At 46.0% G+C, this 20,945-nt stretch overlaps 12 protein-coding genes and 1 non-coding gene across 13 annotated transcripts in view; 6 read left to right on the plus strand and 7 right to left on the minus strand.

Annotated features, from left to right (window-relative positions):
- Nucleotides 1–264, plus strand: part of TbgDal_V340 (hypothetical protein, unlikely) — a gene marked incomplete at both ends in the record, with an annotated part of 369 nt that extends 105 nt beyond the window's left edge. Inside the window, one exon of the mRNA XM_011774881.1 lies at nt 1–264. This exon is cut by the window's left edge and continues 105 nt beyond it. Coding sequence (XP_011773183.1) covers nt 1–264 — 264 coding nt within the window.
- A 111-nt stretch (nt 265–375) lies between these two features.
- TbgDal_V350 (invariant surface glycoprotein, putative) lies at nt 376–1,710 on the plus strand (the record flags this gene model as incomplete). Its single annotated transcript, XM_011774882.1, has 1 exon — nt 376–1,710. One exon carries the CDS (start codon nt 376–378, stop codon nt 1,708–1,710), a length of 1,335 nt encoding a protein of 444 aa, XP_011773184.1.
- Nucleotides 1,711–2,300: 590 nt separating this feature from the next.
- On the plus strand, nt 2,301–3,377 carry TbgDal_V360 (invariant surface glycoprotein, putative; the record flags this gene model as incomplete). Its single annotated transcript, XM_011774883.1, has 1 exon — nt 2,301–3,377. One exon carries the CDS (start codon nt 2,301–2,303, stop codon nt 3,375–3,377), a length of 1,077 nt encoding a protein of 358 aa, XP_011773185.1.
- A 17-nt stretch (nt 3,378–3,394) lies between these two features.
- On the plus strand, nt 3,395–3,868 carry TbgDal_V370 (hypothetical protein, unlikely; the record flags this gene model as incomplete). The annotated part of the gene is made up of 1 exon (XM_011774884.1): nt 3,395–3,868. The coding sequence occupies one exon, from the start codon at nt 3,395–3,397 to the stop codon at nt 3,866–3,868; it is 474 nt and encodes a 157-aa protein (XP_011773186.1).
- Nucleotides 3,869–5,853: 1,985 nt separating this feature from the next.
- On the plus strand, nt 5,854–6,219 carry TbgDal_V380 (hypothetical protein, unlikely; the record flags this gene model as incomplete). The annotated part of the gene is made up of 1 exon (XM_011774885.1): nt 5,854–6,219. The coding sequence occupies one exon, from the start codon at nt 5,854–5,856 to the stop codon at nt 6,217–6,219; it is 366 nt and encodes a 121-aa protein (XP_011773187.1).
- A 1,725-nt stretch (nt 6,220–7,944) lies between these two features.
- Nucleotides 7,945–9,126, minus strand: TbgDal_V390 (T. brucei spp.-specific protein; the record flags this gene model as incomplete). The annotated part of the gene is made up of 1 exon (XM_011774886.1): nt 7,945–9,126. One exon carries the CDS (start codon nt 9,124–9,126, stop codon nt 7,945–7,947), a length of 1,182 nt encoding a protein of 393 aa, XP_011773188.1.
- Nucleotides 9,127–9,688: 562 nt separating this feature from the next.
- On the minus strand, nt 9,689–10,810 carry TbgDal_V400 (T. brucei spp.-specific protein; the record flags this gene model as incomplete). The annotated part of the gene is made up of 1 exon (XM_011774887.1): nt 9,689–10,810. One exon carries the CDS (start codon nt 10,808–10,810, stop codon nt 9,689–9,691), a length of 1,122 nt encoding a protein of 373 aa, XP_011773189.1.
- Nucleotides 10,811–10,958: 148 nt separating this feature from the next.
- TbgDal_V410 (hypothetical protein, unlikely) lies at nt 10,959–11,324 on the plus strand (the record flags this gene model as incomplete). Its single annotated transcript, XM_011774888.1, has 1 exon — nt 10,959–11,324. One exon carries the CDS (start codon nt 10,959–10,961, stop codon nt 11,322–11,324), a length of 366 nt encoding a protein of 121 aa, XP_011773190.1.
- Nucleotides 11,325–11,825: 501 nt separating this feature from the next.
- TbgDal_V420 (T. brucei spp.-specific protein) lies at nt 11,826–12,959 on the minus strand (the record flags this gene model as incomplete). The annotated part of the gene is made up of 1 exon (XM_011774889.1): nt 11,826–12,959. The coding sequence occupies one exon, from the start codon at nt 12,957–12,959 to the stop codon at nt 11,826–11,828; it is 1,134 nt and encodes a 377-aa protein (XP_011773191.1).
- A 659-nt stretch (nt 12,960–13,618) lies between these two features.
- On the minus strand, nt 13,619–15,946 carry TbgDal_V430 (hypothetical protein, conserved; the record flags this gene model as incomplete). Its single annotated transcript, XM_011774890.1, has 1 exon — nt 13,619–15,946. The coding sequence occupies one exon, from the start codon at nt 15,944–15,946 to the stop codon at nt 13,619–13,621; it is 2,328 nt and encodes a 775-aa protein (XP_011773192.1).
- Nucleotides 15,947–17,028: 1,082 nt separating this feature from the next.
- On the minus strand, nt 17,029–17,100 carry TbgDal_VtArg01. The gene has a single exon. It is a non-coding gene; the product is annotated as a tRNA-Arg (tRNA).
- Nucleotides 17,101–17,809: 709 nt separating this feature from the next.
- On the minus strand, nt 17,810–18,136 carry TbgDal_V440 (hypothetical protein, unlikely; the record flags this gene model as incomplete). Its single annotated transcript, XM_011774891.1, has 1 exon — nt 17,810–18,136. One exon carries the CDS (start codon nt 18,134–18,136, stop codon nt 17,810–17,812), a length of 327 nt encoding a protein of 108 aa, XP_011773193.1.
- A 48-nt stretch (nt 18,137–18,184) lies between these two features.
- Nucleotides 18,185–19,675, minus strand: TbgDal_V450 (NADH-ubiquinone oxidoreductase, mitochondrial,putative; the record flags this gene model as incomplete). Its single annotated transcript, XM_011774892.1, has 1 exon — nt 18,185–19,675. One exon carries the CDS (start codon nt 19,673–19,675, stop codon nt 18,185–18,187), a length of 1,491 nt encoding a protein of 496 aa, XP_011773194.1.
- Nucleotides 19,676–20,945: the final 1,270 nt, after the last annotated feature.

The raw sequence follows: 20,945 nt of genomic DNA on the forward strand, positions 1-20,945 counted from the left end.
TGTTTTTGTTTTGCTTTTTTTTTTTTTGAACAAGCGCCTACCTTCGTTATACGTATACCTTTATCCAAGTGGCCAGTGGGAGGCCACATAAAGGTAATATTTTTGCTTGCTGATATACAGAGAACGGGAGCTGCGCTTCCATATAAAAGCGGAGGGGAGGAATATTTTTTATCCTTCGGTTTCTTCTGGAAATTCCTTTCAGAATTAAATCACGGTGCTCTGCGAAAGGAAGCTTCGTCTTTGTCTAGAAAAAAAAATAGCTAGTGATCTGAATCATTCGACCGAGCTGCGACAAGCTCTGGATGTGCAAGCGCACTCGCCCCTACATCCGTCGTACTTTCGTCACCTCTTTCATTGAGGCAATCCTTGGAGTCTATGAATGTCGCGAGAGAAATTTTTCAGAAAGTGTCAGAGCATGGTGATATGAAGGCGGCGCTGGGACAAAAGATGTTGGATCAGATGCGTGGTGTCCAACGTGTAGCGAACCGAACGAAAAGGAGCGTTGAGGAGACATGGGAGAAGGCGAAGAGGGCTGCAGCGAACTCGAGCAAAGTTCTCAAGGAGTTGCTAAAATGGCACTGTATAAACAAGGAAGCAATCCGTGATTCGTTTGACCATATGGCTAACGCAAACTGCGATCCCAGTGCGTATAAACATGACTATCATCGAAATTTTGGACATGATGACGCTCGCGCATACGCTATATATTGCGAGTACAAGTCTATTCCGGCTGCAAAAACTGATGTGACCTTCTCCAACATGGAGGGGGCAGTCGAGGCATGGAATCGAGCAAAGCCCAAGGCTGATGCAAGGGATGCTGTTGAGTGCAGCAGCGGCCATTCGTCAAGAAGTGCGTCCTCCTCCGATAAACCATGCACGCTGCTTGAAAGTTGGCGGTGGGACTACGATGCAGCAAGGTATGCGATACTCAAACTTGAAACTCTAGTCCGCAATTCCTTGGGGGTGACTCACTATGCTCAGAGATTTCAACAGATTGGAAGGGAGTCTCTTGCACAGTATCTGGAATGGAAAAAAGCAGCAGAGGCGCGGGCGGCGGAGGAGGAGGCGAAACGCCAGGCTGCTGAGAAGGCTGCTGAGGAAGCGAGAAAGGCTTTGGAGGAGGCTGAGGCGAGACGAGTGGCTGCTGAGGAACAGGCGGAGGCCAGGCGCTTGGAAGCTGAGAAGGCTGAGAAGGCAAAGGAGGCGGGTCAGCCGGTGAGTGAAGAAAAGAAAAAGATGTTGCTGGAGGCTGTTGAGAAAGCTGAGGCAACTGAAAAGGCTGCAGAAAAGCAGGCAAAAGATTCGAGAAAGGCATTTGAGGAAGCGGAGGAGGAGCGCATCAAAGCCACCGAAGATGCAGAAGTTGCGCGGTGGGACAAGGAGGGCGCCGAGGAATCTGAAGAGAAACTGAAGAAGGATGTAGAAAAATTGGCGGAGGAATTGAAAGAGGAGTCGAAAGAAAGTGGTGAAGAGGACGACGTAAATGCTGACCATGATGATGAGGGCAGCGAGGCCAAGAGTGGCTGGATTGGGACAACGAAAGTGTTAATATTTTTAATTCCTTTGCTTTTGCTGTTGCTTGGGTTGCTTGTGTTCTTTGTTATTAGGGGCCGTAGGAAGGCTGAGGTGAAGGATGATATAAGTATAGGGGAAGCTAATGCTAAAAGCAAAAATACGAAGACCGCAGCAGGTCTTGACAGTGATATTTAAACACTATCACAGGTGCCCGAACACGAAGGAACAGGTATAGGCATTTGTGTGTATGATTTTGGAATTGGAATCGGTTGCTATAAGTGATATAAGGGTGCTTTTTATATGTTGTCGTTTCTTGCTTTTTATACCGTTGCTTGTAATGTTTCGGTCTGACCAGTTCCTTGCAGCTTATCTCAAGGTTATTACCCTTTTCCCACATACTACTGGTTTGAGGTAGGGCCGCATTGGTAGCTGCGGATACCAGTGCTGATGCCTTTTTTCATACGTATTGCTTATTTCATGTGTTAAGGGTATTCATACATTCCTTGCGCTACTATGAAGGGTGTAATGAAAGACTGCCGTGGAGGTTGTCCATGTTCGGGTGAACTGCAACAAATCCGCTATTGGATACGCATATTATTTCCTTTTCTCAATTGCGCATATTTTTACCCTTTGGTCGCTTCTATCGATTCCCTTACCTTTCTTATTTTCTCTTGGATATTTGACTGTAGTTGATTGCATATTTATACGGCCAAGGTAACGTGAGGTTGAGACTGACAAGCTGAGGAAGTGGTGATCAGAGGAGGGTGACAGATAAGTTTTAACGGATGTCAACGATGCCTGTTACATTACGCACTACTGCAACAGTATTTCTCCTCTGCGGCATATGTGCGCTCGATGTGACTTGGGCGGAGGAGCTCTCTGTTGCGCAAAAACAGTATGTAACAGCACATGGGCGGCAACTTGTTGGACAAGGGGCTACGACACTGTGTACCATGAAAAAGTTGCTTGACGGCGTGAACTCCAGGGTTGACACATTTGAACAACAAATCCTTACGTTCGTCAACAATGCGAATGCGAATTTTCGTAAAATATCGGATGACAAGGTAATGGCAGCATCGCTCTCCGCGAGCAGGCTACAGGAAATGCAGTACATGAAATCGCTGGGCAATAGCATAATCAAGTACATGGGGGAAACAGGAAAGCGGGCTAAGGCAGCGGCGGCAAATGCAAGTGCAGCTCTCGATGAGGTGCTAAAATGGCATTGTGTTGACAGGACGGAGAGTCACGAGTCCTCATACAGTTCTACTCCAAATGCAAATTGTGAACCTAACGCGTATAAGCGAGACTACTACTATGAACATTCGAGGCTTGATCCCCATAAATACAGCATTTTATGCAACTACAAAGTGGTCAGTAGCACCACTACTCAAACGACGTTCTCCAACATGGAGAGGGCACTCGAAATATGGAACCAGGTAAAACCCAAGCCGTACCATATGCGTGTTATGATATGTGGAGCAGGCGCACCCGCTCACCAAGCAGCTCCCGCTGGACGACCATGCACAGTGCTGGAGAACTGGCTTTGGAACTACAGAGTAACGGCACATTTAATAGCAAAGCTCGAGAAGGATGCGACCCTAGCTCTAAGGGTTATGCGCTACTCTGAGAAAGTGCTAGAGGGTGACAAAGAGTCTCTTGCACAGCATGAGGAGAGAAGGAAAGCAGCAGAGGCGCGGGCGGCGGAGGAGGAGGCGAAACGCCAGGCTGCTGAGAAGGCTGCTGAGGAAGCGAGAAAGGCTTTGGAGGAGGCTGAGGCGAGACGAGTGGCTGCTGAGGAACAGGCGGAGGCCAGGCGCTTGGAAGCTGAGAAGGCGAAGCAAAGGAGGCGGGTCAGCCGGTGAGTGAAGAAAAGAAAAAGATGTTGCTGGAGGCTGTTGAGGAAGCTGAGGCAACTGAAAAGGCTGCAGAAAAGCAGGCAAAAGATTCGAGAAAGGCATTTGAGGAAGCGGAGGAGGAGCGCATCAAAGCCACCGAAGATGCAGAGGCTGCAAAAGAGGAAAAGAAGGACGCCGAGGAATCTGAAGAGAAACTGAAGAAGGATGTAGAAAAATTGGCGGAGGAATTGAAAGAGGAGTCGAAAGAAAGTGGTGAAGAGGACGACGTAAATGCTGACCATGATGATGAGGGCAGCGAGGCCAAGAGTGGCTGGATTGGGACAACGAAAGTGTTAATATTTTTAATTCCTTTGCTTTTGCTGTTGCTTGGGTTGCTTGTGTTCTTTGTTATTAGGGGCCGTAGGAAGGCTGAGGTGAAGGATGATATAAGTATAGAGGAAGGTGGTGCTAAAAGCAAAAATACGAAGACCGCAGCAGGTCTTGACAGTGATATTTAAACACTATCACAGGTGCCCGAACACGAAGGTACAGGTATAGGCATTTGTGTGTATGATTTTGGAATTGGAATTGAAATTAGGTGCTTGATGCAATTTAACGGTTTCCACGCAAGGTTTCGTGGAAATATTATACGCCATTAATTATCCTTGTGGCTCCATTCAAATTGTTGATGCTTGCTTAATGTTATTTTTATAAGGTACTTTCGGGTGTAACGGTGCAGGGTGAACGTTCCTTTTGGCGTTAGTTAACTGTTCCGCCCATCCCCTCTTTTTGCTCTTCACCCTTTTTCTGTTGCTTGTGTGAATTGTTTGTGGTTACCGCAGGGAATTATTACCTTCTTTTATTGAGAGTGGTGGTTCAATGTTTGGAAAGGGACGGTTACTAGTGTACGCACTTGCAATGCTGTTGTTGTTTGCTTCCTGACGTGTACGAAGGAAGGGAAGTTAGAGTTTTATGGGTAGCTTAGCTTGAGGGCGCGTGCATGCGTAAAGCTGCTTAATTTTATCCGTGTACTTTTATAAAGATGTGTATTGGTGAGGTACGTGCAAACACGCAGTTGGCTGACTGAGTTGAATCAACTGCAATTGCATGTGTTTGGCCGGTGAGGCGCAGCACGTAAAGGGCAATAGGGACGATTAAAATGACTTGAGTACATTTGTTGGGGGTTGGTTAACAAGATGGTAACTACAGGAAAGAGCGTTTGGACGGAGGTAATGTTCGCTTTGATGGTTCGTTATTGCTGATATTCTCCTTCAGTCCCCCGTAAGAACATTAATGGGCTAGACATATAGGGAGACACTTATAATTGCGGATCCATGCGAATACGTAAGTACTTGCTGAATTGAGAGGGTATTGGTAAACGAATAAGTTGTGCGGCATCGTACCACCTTCATGGTTACCGCTGGTGCAGGCCGTTTCGACACTCTTTAAGGAATCAGCGACGATATGCATTGGAGGAACGGGGTAACATGTGAATGTGAACGTGAATGAAGGAAATTGTGAGGAGCAGTTGGGTCAAACGCACGCAAATGAGGCGCCTTGAAGCGCCAAAATAAACGTTCCGCGGGGCGGATGGCCCTTTTGATGACGGTCGGAAAAGGAAAGGGATGCCCCTGGGCCCATTCCATACCCCACAAGTGCACAAGTGAGTTTGCGCTGACCGACGCCGGTGGGTTCAGTGCCTGCCGAAACCCCTGCAGCCAACCACGGCACTGAGGAAGATATTGGCAAATCGCATTTGTTGGCGTAGCCGCTGAACTCCGTGTGGTGTGGGAACCCCGATGCTTTTGCTTTTGTAATTACCGCGCGGTCTCAACAGCTGGCGCCTAAGGGTGTAGCTTGCCAACACTTAATGTGTGACGGGGGGAAATGGTGTGCATTTGGATCCCCGTAAACGAGGAAGATAACCAAAGGCTGGGAATATGTTTCAAATGCCATTGTTAAGGCGACTTCACTCGAATGGAAGCAAGGCGACATGTGTGGGTTTAGGTGCATGAAAGGAACAAAAGAGGCGCCACCATCCGGGCGCTTGAGAGATGTAGAGAAGACGCGGGTGTTATTTGCCTCTCGAACTGTTTGGATGCCCAACGGAGTGGACGGGACGTCATCGGTGAGACTTGATTATTTCAACGAAACCCTCCTTTACCATTGCTTGGAATTTAGTGCGAAGGCGTATGTTTTGTTCCCCGCGAATGCCGTCAAATAAATGGGCGTATCTATTTATTTTTTTGGAGGCCCCCGGGCAGCTGTTGGGGCTCAGATATCTGTGACAAAGCACGCCACTCGCTGAGGAAGCAAAGAGCCCTTTGTATTACACCGTGCGAATGCGACAGAAACTGGGGGAGTGTAACAATGCACTTTCGGTAGACGTACGACATTAATAGCGCCATTGGCGCGTCGCAGTTAGGAGGGGCACTGGGCAGGCAATGGAAGCGATAATTACAAACACGCGGCACCATCGCATCTCAATTAAACGGCGAAATAAATGGATCAACTGATCGAATTTTGGGAAACCCACACAACGATCGCGCCATCACCACCGCACATCTATCGGGTTTGCATGTGGTTTGCAGTTCCCTCTTGTAGTGAACACACTGCATTTTCGTTCGTATCGCATGCGCGAAGGAAGTTCACACACAACTCGGTGACGATTTTTAAATTGGGTTGCCTCGCCCCCCCCCCCCTCTTCCCTCACCATCGCGACCCTTCGTCTTCCTTTTTATGCTCTTCAGAGGTTGCAATTGATGATGACAGTAAAGACACGCGTGTCCCTTACCGAATCTCTCGTTCTCCACCTCCTGAGTTATTTTCGAAGGAACCATTTCCTGACGTGATTCTCTTCTGTTCCTAATTGGTGCTACTGAAGAAGGGTCGTTTGGTTTAGCCTTTCTATTATTCTTTTACGCAAGCTATTCCCCGCCTTGAAATTGAGTAAGGTTGCGTTTCGTTTCAGAGAGGGGAAGTAACCGCTGGCGCTGCAATGCGAGTTAACACACGTGGTACTCACAAGCTCCACCCTAAATTTAATGCATTCCATATTTTCTCCTGTAATGGTTCCTATACTCACCACCAGGGGATATCATACAAACTGAGCATAAACTTAATTGTTCCAGAACAAAACTACGAGCAACATTCGGGGATGTTAAATGTCCACTTCTCCGATACAAATGAGCGCTAGTCGTCATCAACGCCCCAACCCCATTAATGTTTGCCATTTTGTTCCACTTCACACACACACAAACGCAACGGAGGCGCTTGTGCCCTTCTTTTTTCTTTTCTCCTTTAGATGGGGCGGGAGTTGATACTCTCTGGAAAGTGTAGCATTGACATCACTGGGAAAATGGTGCAGTTTTTAAACCCACCAGAAAGTTATAACTCCTGAAACCAATATTTTCCTCAATCACACCTCGATGAAAGGAAGAGGAGCGCCTTCATTTCCGCTGAACAGTGTCTGGAGTTTTCCCCTTCCCTTAATGGGGCTTCTAAGTCTTAGGAGCCGCAAATGTGCAGGAGAGTGCCGGAGGGAGCTTTGCCACACAACTCAATTCAGTGCAAGGTCGGAACAAAAAGATAACAACAATAACGGCAGACACACTCAGCAACCGTCGCCGATTCGCCTGTGATAACGCACCACTTCACTGTTTCAACGAAAAGGCAGCAATCAATCACACAGCTGAGTATCCATCCATTCGCCGAAAAACACGCCGGCGTATATCTGCGATTTTTTTTTAAATGTACGTGCGGGATTCCCACCTACAAATGTATTGTGATGTGACGTGGTGGTGACTCTTGCACTACTAACCGATGACAAACGCACAAAGCAGGTTGTTGAAAAGGCAGTGAAAAAACACATTTAACCCACAACCATAATCCCGGTCTATGGATCGACAGCAAGTTATGTGACGGGGAACAGTACAAGGCGTCAAATAAATAAATATATATATATATTAATGCAAGAACGAGTTAAGCAACGCAGCGAAAGTATGAGACAACCCCACACGTACACACACACACACACACTCGTGGCGGGGAAACCGTAATATTAGCGTTATCATTGCCGTTGGTGTCGATACACTCGCACGCATCCGAAGGCAAGACCGACTCGGACCTCCCTCCGTTGTGTGTTTGTCTTTTTCGTTTGTTTTCCGTTTTTTTGTTGTAGCTTTTTACTTTGTACCAATCGGCTTCTTAGAAAGTCCACAAATCAAGCATTCCCAATATTCCCCCTTCCCTTACACTCACCCATTAATAGCACACGGCTTACATACTGGGAAAGGAAAAGGAAGAAAAGTGCAAAAAAAAAAAAGATTAAAAAATAATAGCAACTGTATTCCGATTGACGGAAGGGAGACGGAAGGGGGGGGGAAAGCAACAAAGAGAGTGAAAAAAGTTAATCATGTCAGGTCCGTCTACCGGTTTGAAGCGGCTGGCGACCCCGACGCGGATACGAATATAGTTGATGTCGGAATATCGGTTTCATCGGCGGTGCAACATGCTTTCACCTTTTTCTTGCATGGGGGGGGGGGATTATTTTCCTTTCCACATGTTGTGTTGTGTTGTGTTGTGTTGTTGTTGTTCACTCCCTCAGGTAACTTGGTGCCTGTTTCCCATTGGTCTCCCCCGCGGCCACATCTTCTTTTGTTCCCGGCCGCCGCTTCCGCAAGAAAAAAATTGTGACAGCGACAATAATGAGGAAAAGGGGAACGACGGCGCACACCACATAAATGGCAATACGTGTGCCGCTGGACAACTCGGAGGTTCCTCCTTCGGAAAGTTTATCATCATCCTCAATAACTCCGTCCTCTTTTTCCGCATCATAATCCTCACCCACTTGTTCCACTTTAAAGTCCTTACCGGGACCAGCGACGGGTTTCAGCGCGGCATCCACATGTTGCACCTGATCCTTCACTCGGTTAACGGCATTCTGCACCGCCTGACAGGCATCCACGACAGGTTTCATTGCATCAATCGCTTTTTTGTAATGCTCAATCCATCCGCTCTCATCAGCGGTGCATGCAGTTGATGTGGAGTATCCGTCCATTCGACACGCGGTCTCGGCGTATTCATTACGGTGGGTGGGACTCGAAGGCTTTGGTTTAACATCATTCCACTTTTCCATGGCAGCTCCCATTCCGAGATGATCCAAACCTTTCGGTTGGCCTCTGCACTCGATTTCATAAATGCCTTCACCCACAGATTTTGTAGGCACACCCCGGCAGTTGTTGTTTTCGTTGTCACTATGCGCGTTACTGGGTTTTTTGGATATGGTCTGGCAATAACTCCTCAACACTTTTCTAATGCCGGTGTCTTCCGATTCTCCCACTGCCTTCCTGGCGGGCTCCTTGACTTTTGATATGCCACTTTGAATAACCCCAAGTTGCTTCTCAACTTCCGTCTTGGCGCTGCCGACAACCGCTAGCGCCTCGTCAAGTTCTTTCTTTGCTTTTTCTACCGCCGCCGGGTCTTTTGATCCCTTCCCGTCTGACAGTTTCTCAAGTCCCTCGCGCTCCTTCTTTATTAAATCAGTTGCGTTATCGATGTACGTAATCTTGTGTTTTGTATGATTTACGATATTTTTTTCACCCTCCCCCACTGTATTCGCAAGAGTGTACAAACTGCATAATATTTTCGCACTATTCGCATCGAAGTGTCCGTCTGCTGGTTGCTGGTTCTCGGCAGAGGCAAATGATACCAAAGTGAACCAAAACGGCACCAGGAGTTGAAGCGACATCTTCACACGCATAAATTCCGTATGCATATATGAATATATGAAAATATGAACTGATATATGAATATATTACAAACGAGGAGTGTAAAATCACTTCACTCTTGCCGAATTTTTTTCTTTAAAAAAAAAAAAAGAGTGCTCCCCACTGCAGACGCAAGAAGACAATATCCGATACTGTAGCTATTGTGTCTACTTTGATTCCTGTGCGTATGCAAAGAAAACAAAAATGGACAGGTGGGACAAAATAATTTTCAATCCCAGCAAGTTGCCTACAGAGAAGTTACGGAGCTAAAGCAAACAGCAGCGCCAATAATGACGATAACAACAATAAATGAATTCAAATGACCGCTGGATAAAAGCGTCGTATTCGCTCAATAACACTCTTTACATTACTTCAACATGTTGCTGCGTTTGGACTGGAAGTGCACTGAGGAGGGGGGAAAAAAAAAAAAGAAAGTAACGCATGCAACGACTGCATCTTTTCCTTTTCAGTATTGATAAAGGCGAGGAAACGGGAAGGAGGAAGAGGCGGTGTTCGTGAATCAGCGAAACCGAATTGAATATCAAAAACAAGAAAAAAAATGGAGAAACGCTAACAATCCTCCTCTTCCTCAGCGACTGCGGAAACGGGAGCGTAAGCACTCTGCACCTTCAAGCTGTTCTTTATGCAGCGAAATAGCAAGAAACCGAGAACCAAAAAGAGTAACGAAGCAGTCACCACAATTATACACGTGACAATGTCCTTCGATATTATTCCGTCTATAGACGATTTCAATGACTTCTTCTCATGGTGCTTTCCAGTCGGGGTAGAGGATCGCACCAATTCCTTCAACGCATTCTTGTGCTTTTTCAACTCCTCAGCAGCGTTATGAACACTTTTTGTTGCCTCCTCCAACTTCTTAAGTTCCTGTAGGGAAGAATTATAATCTCCCGTCCATTCCTCCTCAGGCACCGTACACGGACCCTCTGAAGCATATCCGTGACTTATGCAACTCGCATTCCATTGCTTGCTCGTATGTTTAACAACTGCAAGCCCCGGTTTTGCACCATCCCAAGCGTTTATTGCATTCGACATGGCCTCATATGTGACGTTAGCAGCAGTCACATTATCAGAACCTCCAATACTCTTACAATCAATTTTGAAGGCACCGGCTCCAGCAGCCGCAGCAATGCCATCGTCGCAGTTATTATTCACATTATGACTCTTCTTACCTTCCTTTGCACCAGTAACTGTTGTATTGCAGTATATCGTCAGTACCTTATTCATTCCTTTGCTCTCAGAATCCCCCACTGCCTTTTTTGCATGTTCCACGGCTTTGCTGGAGGCGTTTGTAATAATTTCATGTTGCTTCTTCACTTCTTCATCAGCTTTTGCGCTGGCGTTCAACACCGCATCGAGATGCCTCTTTATCGCATCCCCCACCGTTGCGTTCTTTGCTTTTATGGAGTCAACTAACTTACCAACCTTCTGCCGTGTCCTGTTCAAAGCAGAGGATGTGTTCTGAATAAACTTAATCTTCTGTGCTGTGGTATTTAAAATACCATCCGCAACACTTTGCATGGATCCCGCAAGGCCATACATGATGCATAATGCCCTAGCTCCTTCTTTATTAAATCTCTTGAGGGCAGGGCGCTGGCCTTTCTCAGCCGCAGCAAATGCAACGGCAGTAATTACTGATGCCAAAATGTAGGAGTGACGCAATCTTGCCCCCATACCTTTACTACTAGTTTCAACGACACACTAAGCCTGAAATGCAATAACCACAACACATCCACATTCATTTTTTTTATACGTACAAATACGTACAAATATATAAACAAGGGAAAAACATTGTATAAAACAGTAATGAGGAGTAACAAAGATGCAACCTAATGAAAGCAATGCACGAAATCAAACGATGCACCAAATGGCACTGTTGAAACACCGCTTTAATCATAAAGTCACGAACCGTATGTTTTCAGTGCATGGTGACATGGTGAGTAGACAGGGGAACACTAAGCCAAATGAAAATTTTATGGATTACCACGACACCAACACTGGTCGCAACGGCCACGAAATGAGGAGAGGGATGCGGGGGGGGAAAGAAAAAAAAAAGAAAAAAGAAAAATTAGCAAAACAAAAGATAAAGGGAAGCAACGAAATGATCGAAGCTGGTCATAAGAAGGAATCCAAAAGAAATCCAATGAAAGAAAGAAATGAAACAAACCAAAACATCTGGCGTGAGTAACATGTTGTGTGAGCATGTCTGTCAGTTTACCCACTAATATACAGTAATAAGAAAGATAACCCTCCAAATCCGCCTCAAGAACAAAATCCCTAAAGAAAGGAACGCCTCAATTCAAGTTGCGAAGACACAAAATTGTGTGAGTGTATTCACCGCACTGTAAACCCACTCCAACAAAAACAACGTAATTCTAACGAAATGACAACGAGTGGACAAAGCGTATAAAATAGGTATGAAAATAACAGCAACTATAATCGTAAAGCATAGCAAGACCAACGCATTACGCATTACGAACCCAAGCACACTAACGACAACCTCGTCAAAACATACACATCCAACCGCTCCACCGCATCGGAAAGGAGAAAGGAGAAAGTCGGCAGACTCATGCACAGGTGACGGAAAATCTTCCGTTGCAAAGAAAAAAAAATGAGAGAGAGCGAAGTCGAGCAAACGAAACACAAAAATAAACAAAAAAAGAACACAAACATTGTAACGGCACGACGACTATATCATGAGTCGAGACCCTGACCTCTTGGTCCCAAAAGCGCTACCTCTGTTAAACCCTCGACGATTCATTAGCAAAAGTAATACACTAGTTGCGGGCACTATAGCCACAAAGCAAATGGCAACGGCAACAAGATAACCAACAATGTCCGTGCCGCGATCCGAACTGTCGGGTGCCGGGACCAATGGTTCCGTAAGAGAATCATTACGATTTAAGTTGGAGGATCGCATCAGCCGCTGCACCATATCACCCGTCTGCGTTTTCATACCCTCAGCAGCGTTATGAACACTTTTTGTTGCCTCCTCCAACTTCTTAAGTTCCTGTAGGGAAGAATTATAATCTCCCGTCCATTCCTCCTCAGGCACCGTACACGGACCCTCTGAAGCATATCCGTGACTTATGCAACTCGCATTCCATTGCTTGCTCGTATGTTTAACAACTGCAAGCCCCGGTTTTGCACCATCCCAAGCGTTTATTGCATTCGACATGGCCTCATATGTGACGTTAGCAGCAGTCACATTATCAGAACCTCCAATACTCTTACAATCAATTTTGAAGGCACCGGCTCCAGCAGCCGCAGCAATGCCATCGTCGCAGTTATTATTCACATTATGACTCTTCTTACCTTCCTTTGCACCAGTAACTGTTGTATTGCAGTATATCGTCAGTACCTTATTCATTCCTTTGCTCTCAGAATCCCCCACTGCCTTTTTTGCATGTTCCACGGCTTTGCGGGAAGCGCCAGCAATAATTTCATGTTGCTCCTTTAGCTTTCTTTGGCCCCAGTCGAGAACTTCAAGTGCATCCTCTAGCTCCTTCTTTGCCCTGCTAAACTTTGCCGCATCTTCTATTGTCTCACCTTCCTCACGCTCCATCTGAACAACCTCCTCATGCCTAGCTTTAATCAGAACGAATGCTTCTTCAATATAAGCGATTTTATCGTGCATACTCTTTAAAATACCATCCGCAACACTTTGCATGGATCCCGCAAGGCCATACATGATGCATAATGCCCTAGCTCCTTCTTTATTAAATCTCTTGAGAGCAGGGCGCTGGCCTTTCTCAGCCGCAGCAAATGCAACGGCAGTAATTACTGATGCCAAAATGTAGGAGTGACGCAATCTTGCGCCCATACCTTTACTACTAGTTTCAACGACACACTAAGCCTGAAATGCAATAACCACAACACATCCACATTCATTTTTTTTATACGTACAAATACGTACAAATATATAAACAAGGGAAAAACATTGTATAAAACAGTAATGAGGAGTAACAAAGATGCAACAGGACACAAGCTGAACAAAACAACACGAGCACTAACATAGACTATGCATAAATATATATATAGATAAATAAGTATATTTATGCCGAGTGTATGATGTCACGGTAAATAGAGCATGGCATGAAATAAAACTATTACACCATAATGCTACTGACCTCATACCACTCACGTAACGCTCAGGAACAAAAAAAAGGGGTTGGAACAAAAAAAGAAAATTATATGTATCGTGTCTCACATACAACAGAACCACCTTAGATCATGTGATAAAGAGAAAAAATATATAACCGTGCTCTCAGAGTGCCGGAAGCAGTCTACTGATGTCATTAACATCAGAAGAAAACTGGTAGCACCTGATATGTTATAGTTGACATCCTATTTGTAAAAATAAAACCGTTGAAACATACTCGCTTAAATTTACCGTCTTGAGTCTACCATTAAAGTTATTAAATGAAATTCATGTCTGCTCGTATTATCCTCCTCACGCTGAAGTAACATGGATTATAGACCTCATTTCCTTACATCCAGTGTGTCATCAGTGATATCCACAGTGTATGGGTTATATCCCGCCGGCATCTGTGGTAATCCCGCACCCGGCCGCATGGCAGCGTTTTGGGCTGCCCTCCGCTGCCGCAATACGAAGAACCCAACCAAACCAAGCACGATAAGTAACGCTGGGACCACTACAGCCGCAATCCATGCCAGGTTGCGACCACCCGATTTTCCGCCTTGACCATCCCCATGATCTCCATTATCCTCATCCTCGTCTTCCAAGACAGCATCAAATGTACTTCTGTGCTTTACTGCAAGTAGCGCCTTCACATCAGCTACGCTTAGCTCATGGCTGTACAAAAGCATGTTGAATACGGTAACACTCAGGTCGCCAGTTGCCTCACCCTTTCCGATCACTCGCTCGTTGGCTCCAACATATATCTCGTGTATCTCTGCCGACTGCGACAACGGCACAATACTGCCCTGACCATCCCCTACACGATTCCCGTCAATGTACGTATGGGCAACGCCGCCTCGCACGGTCAAGACAACCTGGTAGGTTTTCCCCTCCTCCAGAGCGAGTGTTTTGGCGCCAGCTGTCGTACCACTCAATTGGGCCCACGCCTTTTCGTCGTACCAGATACCCACGTCTGCAATTAAGCCGGATTTGTTCCTCACGCCCACTCCAAGAAGTGGAGTGGGGTTCTTTGGTGCCTTATGGACGGCCACGCTCATCACGACTGTCAGCCCGTTGTCAATCAAATGGTACACTTTATTCTCATTTTTGCCAGATACGGGAAATACAACATGTGCGGCGCGTGTGCCCAAAGTGAAACCGGTGGTGACCCTCTTTACAGGGCCTTGTAGCGCACCATCCATGCCAAGGTATCCGTCACGCCAATGCGTGCGGTTGGCCACTTCAGACCAAAACCCAACGAGGCCCACCGTTGGGTCAAACTTTGGCGCTGACGTGCTCTCCTCGCCCGTAGTGCCATAAAGCGCCATCACACTCCCGTCCACCTTCCTCCACAAACCCACCACTGCCTTCAGTTCATGCACACGGTCGGTGAGATCGGTAAAGAAAATGCTTTTCAACTGGCTGAAACCCTCCTCATGCAGGGAGTACAGCCCACTCTCAGTGTGCAGGAGGGCACTAAAAGATAAAATGGATAAATGACCAGAGGAAATCGCCCCGAGGCAATGCGTCCGCTTGCTATCCGTCACCCAAAGGAGGAGCGGCCTCAATCCCGCATTCCCTGAATTGAAGAAGGCGCGGTAAGCAAATAGGATCACATCCGACCCATCCACCTTCATGTTCACGAAGTCACCTCGGTCGTCGTCATCGGAGTGATACTGGAAATTGGACAGTGCGTGCCTTTCACCCTCCGTAGCGTCAGTCCACGTCATCCCCACGTCTACGGATCGATACATCTTGTTTTTCGTCTGGTGTGCAACTACAAGCAGCAATTCCTTCTTCCACACAAGCAGGCTGGGCTCCGTGCAATCGTCGATGTCCAGTTTAGCCGGGGTGAAGCTCCATGACTCACTCTCGTGCTTATAACGCGCAATAATGCATGTCTTAGCCCCACTCTCAGCGGACGTGACGAGAGGGAAAAGTATGGTGTCGCCCACAACAGCACCCTTTCCACCACTCTCGAAGAATTCCTTCCATGAATGCTCCAATAGCGGCCTCTTGAACGTATCAGTTAGCGATGAAGGCTTATTCCACTTCACAACCTTGCCATCTTCCGCACCGCGGCCGCCAATAGTGCCCACGAAAAGCTTCACCTCTAAGTCGAACGCACCCTCTTGAGGTTCTACATCCTTCGCCTTGTTGCTGCTGAGTGAAAGAAGGAAAATCTTATCCTTCAGTACTATTGCCCTGGGGCCGTATTGAGCGTAGCGATGATCGGCCACCGGCTCATTCACGAAAACATTCTCAGTCTTCCATTTTTTCTCTGACATCCAACCCGCCGCCTGTGCGCTCTGGTGAGTCTCGCCAAGTGCAATAGTCTTTAGCCACATTCCGGCGTATCCGGCAGTCCACGCGTTATATCGTGCTTCAGCGAGGGCAACAACACTCCCACCCACCGCCACGAGTGAATTACCTTCGAATAAACCGTGTTTCACATCATGACTCGAGTCACTGTGCGACAACAAACTTTCTCTATTCCACGGTTTGAATAATTCCACCCTCCGCTTCTCAACTCCTGCAGGTTGCGAAGATGAGCCATTACTGCACACGGGGAGCAAAAGGACTGAAGCAACCAATAGTAGTAATGGTGTGTGCATCCTTTTGTAACTTTTCTCCCGTGTAGGGAAGTCATCTTTCATCCATACTCTCATGCTGGTACCTGGCTCCTGCAAATGCACAGGTTATATTCCGATAAAATTCCCCACGTTATCTTTTCACAATAATCGTCACTTGAGTCAGGCCTTCCGTCTATGGGGCGCGTTAGGCTCTGTATTATTTCACCGTAGGCGATCACTTCCTTTTCTTGTGTGAATGTCTGAATAAAAGTTAATTAAAAGCAAATGAAAATTATAGGAGTAACAAAGATGCAACGGGACACAAGTTGAACAAAACAACACGAGCACTAACATAGACTATGCATAAATATATATAGATAAATAAAGATAAATATATTTATGCCGAGTGTATGATGTCACGGTAAATAGAGCATGGCATGAAATAAAACTATTACACCATAATGCTACTGACCTCATACCACTCACGTAACGCTCAGGAACAAAAAAAAAGGGAGCTGGAATAGAAGAGATTAAGAGACACGCGTTGCAGTGCTCATCCCAATTCGTGTTAAAGCTACATGGAGGGAAAAAATGATATAATAAATGCAAACATGAAGAATGTCACTAACACTATTCTTGAGAGCGCTGTTGATTTTACTACTGGAAATCTTCTTCAAGAGTGGCAAGTTGGTTTGCATTGAAGTTTTTATACCTCCAATAACAACACCTTAAAGGTAGATCCCCTATTGTTTCCCTCCTTCGCGTCGCAGCAGAGTAACAAAAATGGTTTTGTCCATCAGACATATTACGGAAAAAAGTGAAAGCAAATACATTCCATTTTGTTTCTTTTCAAACACAAAAAAAAAACAGATGGAAAAAAAAATACCAATACCAATATGATTCCGGACACTTTTGCAAGTTATTGAGGTTGTCAATATCCTCATCTCGCAAGAAATTCAGGCATTCCCAAGTGTTAACCTTATGAGCCGAAATCTTCACATTATTTTTAAATTAAAAAAATAAAAATAAAAAAAACAGCACGGACAGGGGCCCCCAACACATGTGTCCCCCACCCCCGGGCCCTCCCAGCCCTCTTTCCTTCAAATAGAAACGACAACAAACCTCTTCACACATTCGCCTCCTTCGCAATGCTATGGAACACGAGGGGACAAAAACAGCATCCGTGACAGGATTCGAACCTGCAACCCTCTGATCCGTAGTCAGATGCTCTTCCATTGAGCCACACGGACGTGGCGGCGGGGCGGAAAGCACAATGAGTTGTGAGCGGGAAAAAATTCAAACCCAACAAAAACGGCAGCGAGCTGACAACTGATATGTTCCACACCGCGCCGCAATTCGTGCGAGCCAACCCGGGTCCAAGATGATATGCGATGCTCCTTTTTTACAACGTGTCACACGCAAGTGGAGTAATATGAACAATAATATAAAAAAAAGGGAGAGAGGAATGGCAAACACTCAACAGACATGATCCCACCCCACGTAAATGTGTAAACTTTTTCATTCGCCCCTATTGAAAGGGTCTATTTTGCTAATGGCAATGTTTTTTTTTTTTGCCCTTTCATTTTTAAAGGGCAGCAAAAGCACATAACCCCCAGCGATGATAGTGCCGGTGCGGAAGTCAGCGTTAAGTTACCGCCGCGCATTTCAAGTCGTATATCTGATCATTGGGCCCCCTTTGGCCAAAAGGCTACACACACACACACACACACACACACACACACACACACACACACACACACACACACACACACACACACACACACACACACACACACACACACACACACACACACACACACACGCACACCTCCGCGGCGCACCGTGACTGAGAAGGAAACGCCGTCAACTTGATGTGAATATTGCTGAGTGTTTTTCATGCGCCAAGGTGCGACTCAGTTAAACAAATAAAACTGGGCATGCATGTGTAGCATGATAACCCTACATCACACTTTTACCCCTTTTTTTTTCCAATCCCCAGAAGAGCAACGAAAAGAAATGGTGGAGGGTGCATTCAGGATTTTTTTTAGAAAAGCGATGAATCAGTACATAGTCATATCCAACAGAAAAAGAAAAAGCAAAGAAAGAAAGAAAAAGAAAAAGAAAAACACTGTCACAGCATCTGTCATAACGATAGCACCAGCAGAATACTGGTGAAAATATGGAGAACTTGTGGCGCCCATACGATATTTTCGTTGCTACCCAACGCGGGCATGCACGCACTCTTTCCACATTCCTTTCTGCATTCCCTCTTCCACACCCCCGCATCTCACACAGTTTTCAATACTACACCACCACCCACTCCTCACAACTGCCTTAGTTCCAATTCCGCACGATCTTTCCGTCCCAGTTCAACTTCTCCCCCTTCTGCATGGCGTAGTAGCGATGCGTCTTCCAGCGACGCCAAGGTGAACCCGACTTACCCCAATGCGGGTTTGCTTCCCAGTATTTCTCAATACGCTCCTCCAACAGCGGCGTGAAGTGGCGGGCCAAACCCTGCACGGGCCATGCCGCTGCGGTTGCCAACGCACAGATGGTTCGCCCCTCCAGTTGTTTAGACACATCGAGCATGGTTCCAACCTCTTCCATACGTGCGTTACCGTGGACGAAGCGTTGCATCATCTTTTCGAGCCATGGGCTTCCTTCACGGCATGGCGTACACTGGCCACATGACTCATGGGCATAAAACATAGATAAGCGATGGATAGCCGCGATAAGGTCGGTAGATTTATCCATCACTATCACTGCTGCGGTGCCGAGGCCTGTTTGCGCCTCCTTCAGCGCATCGAAATCCATGAGGACGTTATCACAAATGCTCTTTGGGATAAGAGGACAAGAAGAGCCACCAGGAATGACAGCGAGGAGATTGTCCCATCCACCCCGCACGCCACCAGCATGACGCTCAATGAGGTCCCGCAAAGGAATACTCATCTCCTCCTCTACTGTACAGGGCCGGTTGACGTGACCGCAAATGCAGAACAGTTTTACCCCAGCATTGTTGCGTCGACCAAATGAATTAAACCACGACGGGCCGCGCCGGAGGATTGTTGGTGACACGGACACGGTCTCCACATTTGTCACAGTGGTGGGACACCCATAAAGACCGACATTGGCCGGAAAAGGGGGTTTAAGACGTGGCTTTCCTGGTCCACCTTCAATGCTTGAAATCATCGCAGTTTCCTCCCCACAGATGTACGCTCCCGCACCGCAGTAAGTGTATAAATCAAAATCGTAACCGCTTCCACATGCATTGCGGCCCAAGTAACCCCGCGCATACGCCTCTTTAATTGCCTGATCCACAGCCCTCCACTCATTGTAAAACTCGCCCCGTATGTAAATGTAACCGTAACGCGCCCGCATGGCAAAACCTGCAATGAGAGCCCCCTCTACCAATTTGTGTGGTTCATGCCGCATAATCTCTCGATCCTTACACGTCCCTGGTTCCGATTCATCTCCATTAACGACGATGTAACTTGGGCGGCCGTCAGGTTTGGATTTTGGCATGAAGGACCATTTGAGTCCCGATGGGAAACCGGCTCCGCCGCGGCCACGGAGTCCACTGGCCTTAATTTCATTTATAACCCAGTCGTGTCCCTTCAACAGCAAATCGCGGGTACGATACCAATCCCCTCGTCGCTCAGCACTATCAATATCTGTGCCAAAATCCTGATAAAGATTAACAAAAATGCGGTCCTGATCCTTCAATCCACCGTGTACCCGCTGCTCCTGCTGAGTTGGTGGTGGTTGAGAAGCTGCTGCCTGAAGCAAAGACCCCGTAGCGGAAAGAAAACCCACACGCCGGAGCATTAATAACTACACACAAGGTTCAATTTGATTACACAAACGCACACAACCACAAATGGTAAAGGATGTGAATGCCAAAGCGCCTGTTAAGTGAGGAACCTTTTTTTAAAAAAAAAAAAAAACACACACACACACACACAAAGAAAGAAAAACAATCCGCGGGCTACGAGCAATAAAAATTCTGAACGATTTAGTCGCTGCTATTGTTGTTCTTGTTGCTCCCTTGATGATTATAATGATGATGATAATGATTTATATACACACGCGCCCACCTAACAGGCGCACTACAACTAATTACTACGACTATTAGAAATGATATCTTCCACTACCGCTGCGACTACTGACTGTACACGAAAAAATAAAAATAAAAATAAAAAAAGAAAATCCGCTACAACCACCACCGTCTTTCCCACACTTTATTTTTTTTTTCTCCTTCTCTTTTCTCGCCCTTCGCTCCCTTCTAATAAACTCGGACAAAATGTGGAGTCGTGACTGTCTCTTCGTTCTCTTGTGTGTTTTCCTCTATTATTGTTATTATTCTTTTTTTTTTTTCTCTCTCTCTCTCTCTTCCTTTACTTTTCTTTACTGCCCTTTGGCGTGGTTGAATCCGCTATTTCCCTAAATGGTGGTTGGGAAGACTTAAGGGCAGGCGGGAGAGAAGGAAGGAAATAGCAGAAAAAAACAAAACTCTGCTTCGTCCTGCACAACAAAACACGCGCACGCACCTAATGTAAACCTTCCACTAGTGGGCGGATGTTTTTTTTTTTACAAAAAAGAAAAAAAAAGTCACATGAATAAATGAAAGAGAAAAAGTAAAAGTAAAAAAAAAAAGAGAGAGAAATAGAAACACAGAGATATGAAGCGAGAAAGTAGAGAAAACGAAAAAAATTCATACACCATGCAGGCAAACAGCAAACAAGAAATTACCGCAGTAACATAACGGTTGGACGCAAAATACCAATCGTACACCATTATTATTATTTGGCACTCTCTCACCCCAAAAAAAAAAAAAAACAAAGGTGCCATAAACAACTCATCAAAAATAACAGGAAAAGTAGAAAATAAATAAATAAACATGGAGTGCAATGTGAAGCCACACCGCAAAGCGCCGTACAGCACGGTTTGTAGTGGGAGCAAATGTAATCATTTGGCAACAATGCAAAATGGTGAAGGGTTGATGTTTGGCAGTGGTATTACACACACACACACACATATATATATATATATATACAGATAGATGCATTTATAAACATATATATATATATATATATAT

Source organism: Trypanosoma brucei, chromosome 5, assembly GCF_000210295.1.
Source record: "Trypanosoma brucei gambiense DAL972 chromosome 5, complete sequence".
Lineage (NCBI taxonomy): Eukaryota > Euglenozoa > Kinetoplastea > Trypanosomatida > Trypanosomatidae > Trypanosoma > Trypanosoma brucei.